Source organism: Suncus etruscus, chromosome 14 (assembly GCF_024139225.1).
Source record: "Suncus etruscus isolate mSunEtr1 chromosome 14, mSunEtr1.pri.cur, whole genome shotgun sequence".
Lineage (NCBI taxonomy): Eukaryota > Metazoa > Chordata > Mammalia > Eulipotyphla > Soricidae > Suncus > Suncus etruscus.
In genome coordinates this window covers 75664434-75677084 of record NC_064861.1, presented here as the reverse complement: position 1 = coordinate 75677084, position 12651 = coordinate 75664434, and the positions used below count along the sequence as shown (strand labels likewise).

Genomic DNA, 12651 nt, shown 5'->3' with positions numbered 1-12651 from the left:
CAGAAGCAGAGCTTGTGCGGTTGAGAAATGGCATCTGTTCTCAGGAAACGTGAAATGGAAAGACAGCAGAGGCTCTAGGCAGATGTCAACATCCACAAAAAAGGCAGTGGACCAGTTTCAGGGAGAAAGTCACTCCTGTAGAATTTGTTATTCTCAGAGAAGAAGACTGGGGGTACAGGGCAGCTTTGGGTACTGGCCTCTCAAGGGCCAGGACACTGACCACCGCATTGAGGGCACAAATACCATGTCTGCATGACCTGGGTCAGCTGTGAAAGGATGACCAGGAGATGCCTGAGGCATAGAACTTCTCAGGCCAGTCGCCATCCACACCGCCCTCCTTGTCTTCATCTGAATCATCATCATCTCCACTGGATGCTGTGCAGATGGCCCCAGCCAGGTAGCCCAGCTGTCCAGGGGCCCCCATGCCTTGCTCCTCCTTCTCTTCCTGCTGTTTCTGGGTGGCCAACTCATGATAGCAGAGACTGCAGACACGTAGAGGCTTGGGGGAGAGGCGTGGCAGGAGGAAACGCTCGCGGGAGCATTCAGCACAGACCACAAAGCCACAGTTGCGGCAGTGGTGGCGCCGGGTGATGGCTGAGAAGCGTGTTTGTGTGCAGCGCATGCAGATGTCCGTAGCCTTGTCAGGGATCCAGGGTGCTGCATGCTCTGTGTTGGGCGGGCGGCCTGTAGTCAGCAGCTGCCTCCTCACGCATTCCTCAATGTGGCTGATCCATTCCTGGCGCTCTGTCGTAGAGGCAGCTGACACCACGAAGGACTTCTTGGCTGTCTTGATCATCCAGCGGTTCTTGGCCTGCAGGGTCTCTGGCAGCAGTTCCAGGGTCACCTCCTCCAGGGGAATGATGTGTTGGCTGCGGTACTTCCGCTTGCTGAGCACGATGCTGCCATACACTAAGATGTCGTTGAAGAGGAAGAAGATGCGTGGCTTGGCCTTCTTGCGGCACTCCTTGGTCAGCACGCCCTCGCCTAGAAGCACACGGCCGGGCAGGGCCAGTGGCTGCCCTGATGCCCCAAAGCAATTCTCCACTGCAGCAATGCGCTGGCTGTTGATCTCCGTGTTTGCCAGGTAGTCCATCTTTGCCAGGGCTGGGCTGTGGGAGAAATGGCAATAAGGCGTTAGCTGTCCCCAAGCCGGGGCTCAGGCTGAAGTGTCTAGGCTCCACTGCCCACATAACTCACTTGGCCCTCTGAGCCAGGCATCCCACTCAGTTCCCCTTTGCAGCCCAGTGAGCCCATTGGGTCAACCCTTCTAAGAAACTTGACCTCCCGGAGTGGGGATGGACGCAGAGACAGTCTCCAGGGGGAAAGTAGCAGCAAAGCTGGATGATGGAGCGGGCCAGCACTGCGGCATTGGTGATATGGTTGGGCAGTGCTAAGGACCAAGGATCAAGAAAGCTGGGACTCTGCTTTCTTTTTTTTTTTTAATATTTTTAATTATCTTTATTTAAACACCGTGATCACAAATATAATTGTAGTTGTATGATTACAGTCATGTAAAGAACACCCCCCTTCACCCATGCAGGATTCCCACCACCAATTTCCCAGATCTACCTACTCCCCACCCCACCCACACCTGTACTCGAGACAGGCTTTCTTTTTCCCTCATTCATTCACATTGTTATGATAGTTTTCAGTGTAGTTATTTCTCTAACTGCACTTATCATTCTATGTGGTGCGCTTCATGTCATTAGCTGCACCTACATGGAAGGATGGGGGGAAGTAAGGGTTGGGACTGAGGCAGTAAAATATTAGAAATGAGCTTTGTAGGGCAGTATCAAGGTCCCAATACAAAATGAATATTATGGATATATAGAATATATGCACACAATAATATCAATATGAAAACAAAGAGAAAAAATTTCCACTGACTGTCCCAATATAAACCAGTGCTAGAACAGCCTGCCCTCCTCCCAGAGCGCATTCCCATTAGTGTAGGGAGAGATAGAGGGAAAGCCTGTTGATCCCTATGGAGTCCACCTAGACCGATGCCCAGGGAAGACTGAAATCCAGGGGGAAAAAACCCTATACCTGGCAAGAGCTGGTCTCCAGAATCAAAGAGGAAACCGGAAGCCAGATGTCTGCCTGCCTTCCTCCCCATGCACCTCCCCCCTGGAGTATGGAGGGAGGGGGGAACCTGAGGACCACTAAGAGTCCACCTGAACCCACTTCTGGCCATCTGAGCTGGCACCCAGGGAGGGCCTGGGGACTCTGCTTTCTTTTTTTTTTTTTTATTTTTTTTTTATTTTTTTTTTTTTGTGGTTTTTGGGTCACACCCGGCAGTGCTCAGGGGTTATTCCTGGCTCCAGGCTCAGAAATTGCTCCTGGCTGGCACGGGGGACCATATGGGACGCTGGGATTCGAACCGATGACCTCCTGCATGAAAGGCAAACGCCTTACCTCCATGCTATCTCTCCAGCCCGGGACTCTGCTTTCTTATTAACTGCTCCCAATTCACTACATACCCAGAACTTTCTACCTCAAATATAAAGGTGCAAGTTCAATAAGAGGTCTGTGACTCCAACCAATCGGGGCCCGGAGAGATAGCACAGCGGCGTTTGCCTTGCAAGCAGCCGATCCAGGACCAAAGGTGGTTGGTTCGAATCCCGGTGTCCCATATGGTCCCCCGTGCCTGCCAGGAGCTATTTCTGAGCAGACAGGCAAGAGTAACCCCTGAGCACCGCTGGGTGTGGCCCCCCCCCCCCAAAAAAAAAAGAGGTCTGTGACTTCAACCAATCACCAACTTTTTAGCCAACAAACCAAATTACTACAGATTCTGCTCCACTGATTCAGCATGTGAGCCCAGAGTTATTAGTAGCCATCATAGGCTGCATGCTTTCTCAAGGAAAAGCACAACCATCTCTCTAGTCCTCAACCAAACCTAGGAGGTGAATCTTGCCTGGACAGGAGGGATACTGAGTCTCTGACAGTAAGAAGGGATCCTAGAGTGGAGACAGAATATACTATTGAGAACTCTAGTTTAGGCAGCATTTCCCTACAGACAAGCTATGGTTAGTAGACTGTGGCCTGAGGGTCAAATATGGCCCCTCAGCCTGTTTTTGTAAATAAAGTTTTACTGGAACATAGCCACATTCATTTACAGTGGTCTAACTGTTCTCACACTGCAAATGTAGAGCTCAGAAGTGGTAATTTGACCATGAAGCCTCAAAGCATACAAATGTCTTGTTATTTGCCTTTTCTAGGACTTTACTGACCCCCACCACCCCACTGGAAAATTACCTATTTTATTTTTCCTGATATTTTCTTGTCTCTCCATTGTTGGTTTTGGTACTTCTTATTTTCCTGACTCAATACTGAACAGTGGGAGCAGAGCTTTTCTTATTCAGTGCTATAACCCCAGTGCTTGAGTACTGCTAAACAGCTAGTAGATCATTTTTGTTTGCTTGTTTGGGGGCCACACCCATTGGTGCTCAGGGGTTACTTCTGGCTCTATGCTCAGAAATCCCTCCTGGCAGACTTGGGGAATCATGTGAGATGCCAGGGATCAAACCCAGGTCTGTCACGTGTTGGCTGCGTTCAAGGCCTACCACTGTGCTATCTCTCCAGCCCCTCGTAGATATATCTGAAGTAGTCAGCGAATAAATGAATCTTTGTAAGATTCCCAATCAGGGTCTACCATGTTTCAGAGCATGATTAAGTTATTACTTCTGAAAAGGAAATAAGTGGAAGCTGACTCCTGCCACCAGCATCTGCATACATAGAGATGTAACACACCTGGGCTAGGTCACAAGCCTATATCACACTCTGTTTCTGGGCCACCCTTAAACCACATGAAATTCAGCATATTGGACACCTGTGGGAAGCCAGTGCAAGTCCCAACATAAAAGCTGGTATATTACATAACAGGGGTTCTTAGCCCCCGAGTCACATACCATTTGCCCTCCCAAGATTATATGGTGTCATAGAAGTGCTACCACATCACTTTATGTCAGAATTGCTATCCTGAAGTTGATCTTGGCTATGCGTTGCAAATTAGTGATGATCAGTGTCAGACTTGGGTGCTCCTGCTACTAAATATTGGGTCCCGAATATGAGCCACCTGGGAACATTCCAGATGCTATCTAAGACTCCAGGACTAAATCTGGAGGCCCTGGGATGGATCAGATTAGACTTCAATCAGGAGGAATTCATAGTGCCATAAAGAGAAAGTGAAGTGGTTTCTGCAAAACAGAACTATAGAAGCCCAGAAGCAGGGAAAGGAGAAAGCCCAGGTTCTGCTCACATAATGAAAGACAGCCCAATCTACTACCTGTGTCAAAATGTGGAGTGACAACATACATCAATAAGCAAAAGCAATGCATAAAATGATAGGCAGAATTTGATCCCAGTGTTCAAGAATCTATGAAGAGTAATTGGTAGGACAGACCTCCATCTGAGAATGGCTCTCAAGAAAAAACAATAAATAACAGAGTTGGTGAGGCTATGGATATGCTGGAACTCTGTACTTTATATACAGGAGTATTGAATGCATTGTCCCTGCTATAGAAAAATGCGCAGAGGGGCCAGAGCGATTGCACAACAGTAGGGTGTTTGCCTTGCACAGGGCCAACACGAGACGGACCCAGATTTGATTCTCGCCATCACATTTGATTCCTGCCATCACATATGGTTCCCCGAACCTGCCAAGGGCAGCTTTCTGAGTAACCTCTGAGCGCTGCTGGGTGTGGCTCCAAAACCTCACCCCTCCCCCAAATAAGAGTGCAAAAATACCTTAAAAAATCCTTAAAAAATAGTTATATAAAGGGACTGGAGAGAGAGAGAGAGAGAGAGAGAGAGAGAGAGAGAGAGAGAGAGAGAGAGAGAGAGAGATAGCACAGTGGTAGGGCATTTGCCTTGCATGTGGCCAACCCAGGACTGACCCAGGTTCGATTTCTGGCATCCCATATGGTGCCCCGAGCCTGCCAGGAGTGATTTCTGAACACAAAGCCAGGAGTAACCCCTGAGAGCTGCCGGGTGTGGCCCCAAAATCAAAAAAGGGGGGGTTATAAAAATAAAAATTTCAGGGGCCTGAGCGGTGGCACAAGTGGTAGGGCATTTCCCTTGCACTCGCTGACGTAGAACGAACCTCGGTTTGACCCCCCCAGCATCTCATGATCCTCAAAAGCATCTCATGATCCTCAAAGCCAGGAACAATTTCTGCACATAGCCAGGAGTAACCCCTGACATCATTGGATGTGGCCCCTTCAAAAAATAGAAATTCCACATGTCCTGTAGTCCTACAACTAGGCATAAAAGAAGTTAAAGCAGGCTCTTTAAGAGGTATTTACACCCCATGCTCAGTGACTGATGATGAAAAACAAAATGCAGCACCACATGCTGGGTGTGATGCAACCTTAGAAAGATGATCCTGGGCCCGGAGAGATAGCACAACGGTGTTTGCCTTGCAAGCAGCCGATCCAGGACCAAAGGTGGTTGGTTCGAATCCCAGTGTCCCATATGGTCCCCCGTGCCTGCCAGGAGCTATTTCTGAGCAGACAGCCAGGAGTAACCCCTGAGCACCGCCAGGTGTAGCCCAAAAACCAAAAAAAAAAAAAAAAGAAAGAAAGATGATCCTGAGTAAAGGAATAAAGGCTACACATGGGTGACCCCAATACAATACTCAAAAAAGTAAGCCAATCACAAAGTAGCAAAAAAAAATTTATATGAGAACCTGTCGGAACTAAATTCAAAGAAAGAGAACTAAATTCAAAGAAAGAGAAAGTAGCATAATGGTTATCAGAAGCCCGAGGGTGGGGGAAGGAGACTTTGTTATTTATTGAAGACTGAATCTTGGTTAAAAATGTATTTGGGGGGCCGGGTAGGTGGCGCTGGAGGTAAGGTGTCTGCCTTGCAAGCGCTAGCCAAGGAAGGACCGCGGTTCGATCCCCCGGCGTCCCATATGGTCCCCCCAAGCCAGGGGCGATTTCTGAGCACATAGCCAGGAGTAACCCCTGAGCGTTAAACGGGTGTGGCCCAAAAACCAAAAAAAAAAAAAAAAATGTATTTGGGGGGGGCCGGAGAGATAGCATGGAGGTAAGGCGTTTGCCTTTCATGCAGGAGGTCATCAGTTCAAATCCCGGCGCCCCATATGGTCCCCTGTGCCTGCCAGGAGCAATTTCTGAGCCTGGAGCCAGAAATAACCCCTGAGCACTGCCGGGTGTGACCCAAAAACCACAAAAAAAAAAAATGTATTTGGGGGGCCCGGAGAGATAGCACAGTGGTGTTTGCCTTGCAAGCAGCCGATCTAGGACCCAAGGTGGTTGGTTCGAATCCCGGTGTCCCATATGGTCCCCCGTGCCTGCCAGGAGCTATTCTGAGCAGACAGCCAGGAGTAACCCCTGAGCACCGCTGGGTGTGGCCCAAAAACCAAAAAAAAAAAAAAATGTATTTGGGGGGGCCAAGCGGTGGCATAAGCAGTAAAATGTCTGCTTTGCCTACACTAGTCTAAGACAGACCTCGATTCGATTCCCCCATGTCCCATATGGTCCCTCAAGCCAGGAGCGATTTCTAAACACATAGCCAGGAGTAACCCCTAAGCGTCAGCAAGTGTGGCCCAAAAAACAAAAACCCAAAAAAAAAAAAAAAAAGTTTTTTTTGAGAATGGTGGACATGGGGGTCAGAGCAATAACAGAACAGGTTTGATTCCCAGAATCCCATATGGTCCCGCAGGAGTGATTCCTGAGTACAGAGCCAGGAATTTACTCCTGAATACCACCAGATGTGGCTCAAAAACAAACAAAAAAAGGTGAACATGGGAGCTGGAGATATAGCATGGAGGTAAGGCGTTTGCCTCTCATACAGAAGATCAGTGGTTTCGAATCCCGGCGTCCCATATGATCCCCTGAGCCTGCCAGGAGCGATTTCTGAGCATAGAGCCAGGAGTAATCCCTGAGCACTGCCGGGTGTGACCCAAAAACCAAAATCCAAAAAAAAAAAAAAAAAAAAAAAAATCGTAGCAAGAGGTGAGGACTGGGAGCTAGGTGTAATCCAGAATGAAGAGATTAAATAAGACTTCACCTTTACTTCCAAGGTTTTTGTTTTTACTTAGGAAAGTACGAAGAAAATATGATTTGATCCTGATACCAGTTACTTCTAGGAAGCCGGAACATGAGCTTCCTTTTCTTTCAATTTTTTTTCTAAATTTAAGACTTTCTTTTTTGTTTTTGTTTTTGGGTCCTATCTAGTGGCACTCAGGGTTTAGTCCTGGCTCTGAGCTCAGAAATTGCTTCTGGCAGGCTGGAGGGACCATATGGGAAACAGGAAATCAAACCACTGCCTGCCATGGTTTGACTGTGTGTAAGGCAAATAGCCTGCTGCTGTGCTATCTCTCTGGTCCCAATAAATATAAGATTTTCAAAAGGAAAAAAACACCAAGATAGTGTCTGAGTGCAGACCTCCAAACTCCAACACCAAGGATGCCAGCCTGCAGGCTATATACAGGATCATCTTGCTACCTTGAATATAGTGTCAAACCACCTCGCAGAACTAGGTGAAAACACCAGGACTATTACACTTGAGGCAGATGTGGGGAATGGAGGGTAGGTAAGCATCTGACCTCGTCTGTTCTGTGGCATCTGGGGAGATCTAGAGGCAAGGCCTTTCTCTGACTAGGTGACACGAGGACATGAGCAGGATACGAGGGGAGAGCTGCAGGCAGTGATTGTGGGTGGCAGAGTTGGGGGGGGGGGTTTAGTACTGGCTCCCATTCCTCAGGTCTCTCCACTATGGACTTGCAGGCTGATCTATGACTGACAGCCCCTCCTTGCCCTGTTGTCCCGTTAAGTTTGGTGGTGAAACTAGAGTAGCCCAAGGGTGCCTATGTGTGTGTAATTTGTGGTGCCAGGCACAGGAGGATTAGGCCTAAGGATTAACAGAAGTCAGTTAACTATGACTGGGCTTCAGTGAACAGTTAGAAGAGTATTTGGGGGGGGGGCGCAGAGAGATAGCATGGAGGTAAGGCGTTTGCCTTACATGCAGAAGGTCGGTGGTCCGAATCCCAGCATCCCATATGGTCCCCTGAGCCTGCCAGGAGCGATTTCTGAGCGTAGAGTAACCCCTGAGCACTACCAGGTGTGACCCCCCCCCCAAAAAAAAGAAGAGTATCTTGGGATGATTCAGGATTCTGACCCTTGAGATTACCCCGAGTGACAGGACTGATTTATCCTCCATCCCTCCTTTCAGCAAGCTTCAACATAGTCCATCCTGACTCCATATCTTTCTGATCCTACAAAGATTTAACCAAGTCCTACTGTGTGCTGAGCACTAGTTACAGCAGGGAGATGAGCCCAGGCCTATCGTAAATAGGATACTGCTGGGAGAGGCAAACTGGAAAGTCTTTCTATTGTGAGGGTGATAGTCCTTAAAAATAAGAATGAGGGCCAGAGTGGTAGTTCCTGCATCCCATATGGTCCCCCAAGCCTATCAGGGGTGATTTCTGAGCACAGAGCCAGGAATAAACCTGAGCACAGCTGGTGTGGCAAGAAAAGAATGAAAAGAAAGAAAGAAAGAAAGAAAGAAAGAAAGAAAGAAAGAAAGAAAGAAAGAAAGAAAGAAAGAAAGAAAGAAAGAAAGAAAGAAAGAAAGAAAGAAAGAAAGAAAGAAAGAGAGGGGCCAGTGATGTGGCGCTAGAGGTAAGGCGTCTGCCTTGCAAGCACTAGCCAAGGAAGGACCGCGGTTCGATCCCCCGGTGTCCCATATGGTTCAGAGCCCACACAGAGAAAGAATATAATGTGCAAGGGACTGCAGACAACCAAGCGTCATCTCCTTCCACAGGTCACCTGATGGTTCTCCAGCCCTCTACTTTCTCGAAGTCTCTCTTCCATGAAAAACACAGAATGGTGGAAAGTCCCCAGGCACTAAGGTAAGCACTTTGCAGAAAATTATTTCTTAGAATTCTCAAATGCTGCGCCAGGCTAGTTCCCCAATCATCAAAGTCACTGCCAAGATCGTAGCCCTATTCCAACATAACCAAGAACTACTTAAATCTGTTGACTAAACATGAAAAAACTCGGGGCCAGAGAGATAGCATGGAGGTAAGGCATTTGCCTTCCATGCAGAAGGATGGTGGTTCGAATCCCGGCATCCCATATGGTCCCCCGAGCAACCCAGGAGTGGTTTCTGAGCGTAATGCCAGGAGTAACCCCTGAGCACTGTCGGGTGTGACCCAAAAACCAAAAAGAAAAAACTCCAGTCTTCACTCCAAGGACATGTGGGAGCCCTGAGGCAGGGTTCTGGGTAGGTCTGTTTCTTGACCGGGCTGCCCACCCCTTCCTTCCTGATAGTGGAGTGGGTTGGGTAGTCCTGTGTCTTAACGGGGCTACCTCACCTCCCTGTCTTGTCTGGAGCACAAGCTGAAGTCAGTTAACTATCTTTCAGATTGCACAAGATCTCAGTAGAAATTTTGTACACAGGAACACCCAGCAAGTAATAAGCAAGTAATCTAAGTGCCAAGAATGACCCCACACGACCCCTCCTAATCCCTGGGCCCCTGACACTCTCTCCAGAGACAAACAGCTCATTCTAAATTCCAAAGAAGAAATTCCTTAGGCTGCAGATAACTGGAGATCAAATTTCAGCGACTGGGAAGTTCCAGTCCTACCTGCAAAGAAACTTACTTCCCTTCTCCCCAGTGAGGAGGGAGAAAAATCACAAACCTCTTTCAAGAAGACAGAGGGGCAAAGATTTCTGCAGAAAAGGACCGGCTCTCCCTCTTTCTTTCTTTTTCTTTATTCATGTCTTTATACAATTGGCTTTCCCTCTTTTTTAGGCAGTGTCTGTTACTTCCTCTGAAATGCAGAGGCCCTGCTCCCTTTGACAATTCTCATAAAAAAAAAAAAAAAAAAAAAAAAAAAGTCACCAAAGCCAGGCATCTCCTGCGTGGTGGTGAGGCAGGTTGGAGAAAGCCCAGACTGAACCTACTGTCCACCCTTTTCCCTTCTCCCCCTGGTTTGAGCGTTACCCCCAATCCAGCTCTGCAAAGTCGCTTCCTGGAGGCCCAGAGAATCAGGAGCAGAACAAAAGTTACCTGCATTCCTAGGGTCCAGGGGGCAACTCTCCACTCTCCACCGCGCATTGCAGGGGATCCCACAGTCTTACCTGAGCCCCAAGAGTCTCTTACCGTTTCTCTCCCCCAATTCTTGCAAACCTGTGAAGACCCCAACTTTGGTTGGCCAGCAACAGATTTCCTTTCCTCCGCCTTCTGCTCAGGGCCGGAGTCCAAAACAACGCGGGTAGTTACCACCGCCCCGCCCAATCCGGGGCCCTGAGATCACCAGGGCCGGGTGGCCCAAGGGAAAGTCACCTGCTCAATGCCTCTGGCTGGGCCGCCGAGTCTTTACCTCCTGGGCCCCCCGCGTTCCCGGCGAGGGAGTCGGTTCTCTGCAGCTCCAACCCCGCGGCGGCCCACGTCTGCACATTCCCGACACGCCCCCGAGGCTACTCGGCCAATCGGGCGGGGCTGGGACGTCAACTCCAAGTTCAAGTCCAAGACCAAGTTCGCCCGAAAAAAGGAGCCACCGGGTGGGAGGAGTGGGCGCGGTGAGTGGGTTCGCGGGGACCGCCTACGCCCAGGGCCACAGAGGGCGTCCTAGTGGCTCCTGCTGCACCCCAACTGCTGTCACTCCGCTGCAAACTTCGTCCGCGACCCAAGTTGAACAGGCAGCTGGGCGTGGGGATGAGGCTGAGGTACGGGATTGCAGAATCGGGAATAATAGGGCGGGGGAGCCTGAAATTATTGTGCCTTCTGCTCCTCCTTCTCCATCTGCCTTGCTGCTCACTCTCAGAATCCGCATCTTTCAATAAGATTAATAATGAAAAAAAATCGGCCTGTTATGTATCTTTTAGGTTAAAGTTTTAGGGTAAGAATATTGAAACATGGGGCCCGGAGAGATAGCATAGCGGTAAGGCATTTGCCTTGCTTGCAGCCGACCCAAGACAGACGGTGGTTCAAATCCTGGTATCCCATATGGTTTGCCTTGCCTGCCAGGAGCGATTTCTGAGCACAGAGCCAGAAATAATTCCTGAGAGCAGTAGGGTGTGACCCAAAACCAAAACAAAGAAACAACATTGACACACACACAGAAAGATATTCAAGGATATTTCTGTACCATCACACAGCCCCAACATTATCAGCAGGTGAGGCATCCGCTGCTCATTTATGTCTCCTGTGACTTGGGGATTAAATCCTGGGGCCTCACAGCTCATGAGGGCTAGTTTAAGCCACCCTTGGTCTTGACTCAACATTGCATCTCACTGTTAGCTTCTTCCTGTTCCTCAAAACCTCAAGGTCTTTTCGCCTCTGGGCCTTTGTACTTCCTTCACACCTTTTAGCAGTTTCTTTTTCTTTCGGTTCTTGGGCCACACCCAACCGTGCTCAAGGGTTACATACTCCTGGCTCTGCTCTCAGAAATCACTCATGGCAGGTTCAGGGTACCATACATGGGATGGGATGCTGGGGATCGAACCTGGTTCTCCCACGCGCAAGCCAAATGCCCTACCCACTGTGCTATCATTCTGGCCCACCTTCTAGCAGTTTCTATCCTTCTTCCTCTTCCTGGTCTTCCTCAACTATACTGCTTCTCTTCCATCTGAGGCACTCAGATATGCCTCCAGAACCACCAATTAATGCTGAGTTTGTGGGAAGATTAATCCATTCTCTTTTCTATTTTGTTCTGTTCTTTTCTCTCTCTTCCTTCCATCCTTCCTTTCTCTCCTGTTTATATTTGGTAAAACGTGTTTTCAACTGTAGTCTGGTAAGCAAGGCTTTTTGTTGTGATATAGTTGACATGTAGTGTTATATATATGTTTATGTGTATAAATATGAATGTAGTGTGTGCAACATATAGATCCAAGTTTGTAGATATATGTGGCATAAATATAAGGCCATACTTTTTCATAATTACAAACTTCTTGTCCTTACTTTCTTGCAATTATTAACAACAATCAAGTAGCTGTTTATAAATAAATCCCAAAGACAAAGAATCATTCATCCAAGAAGCAACCCTACAGAAATCTGGGCCCAGAGAGCCTCAGGCTCCACATTTTGTAGTTAGCCCCTCCCAAGCAGGGGCTAGCTGTGGGTGTAAAGGCTGGGGTGGGGGCCATCCTCCTCCAAAAGGGGAAAAACTTGTGACTCAGGGAAAGGCAGCGTTGAGTCAGCCAAGCCACAAGCTATGGAAAAAATGAGATCCCATTAAAGCTTTTTCTCTTCCTCTGGTTAAAAATAAAAAACAAAACTTCTGAAGAAAACCTGGTTTCAGACTTCATGAAGCAAAGTTTAAGGATAGATCAAGGCTTAGAATTTTCAAGTAAAGTGTCTCAGCTCCCATATCTTTGGAAAATGCCACTGTTATTGGATCACTTCCTAAATTCTGTCATTGTGTCAAACACTTCATTGCAGCTGAATCTGCCCACCCCAGCCTTGGTCTTAAACAAAGCAGAGGCTGGATTATAGCACAATGGGTCAGGCATTTACCTTAAATTCCAGATTCAATCCCCTGAAGCCCATGTGGTCCTCTGAGCCATGCCAGGAGTAATCCCTGATTGCAGAGCTATAAATAAGTCCTGAGCATCACTGGGTGTAACCCAAACAAAACAAAACCCCAAACCAAAATCAAAATCAAACTAACAACTAGAGAG

General features: G+C 48.2%; 1 protein-coding gene across 1 annotated transcript in view; it reads right to left on the bottom strand.

Annotated features, from left to right (window-relative positions):
* Nucleotides 1–215: 215 nt before the first annotated feature.
* The window catches only part of PLEKHF1 (pleckstrin homology and FYVE domain containing 1), a 38793-nt gene continuing 26357 nt past the window's right edge, over nucleotides 216–12651 (bottom strand). Inside the window, exon 3 of the mRNA XM_049786239.1 lies at nucleotides 216–1109. Coding sequence (XP_049642196.1) covers nucleotides 263–1093 — 831 coding nt within the window. The 5' untranslated portion in view covers nucleotides 1094–1109 and the 3' untranslated portion in view covers nucleotides 216–262. The remainder of the gene's footprint in view (nucleotides 1110–12651) is intronic.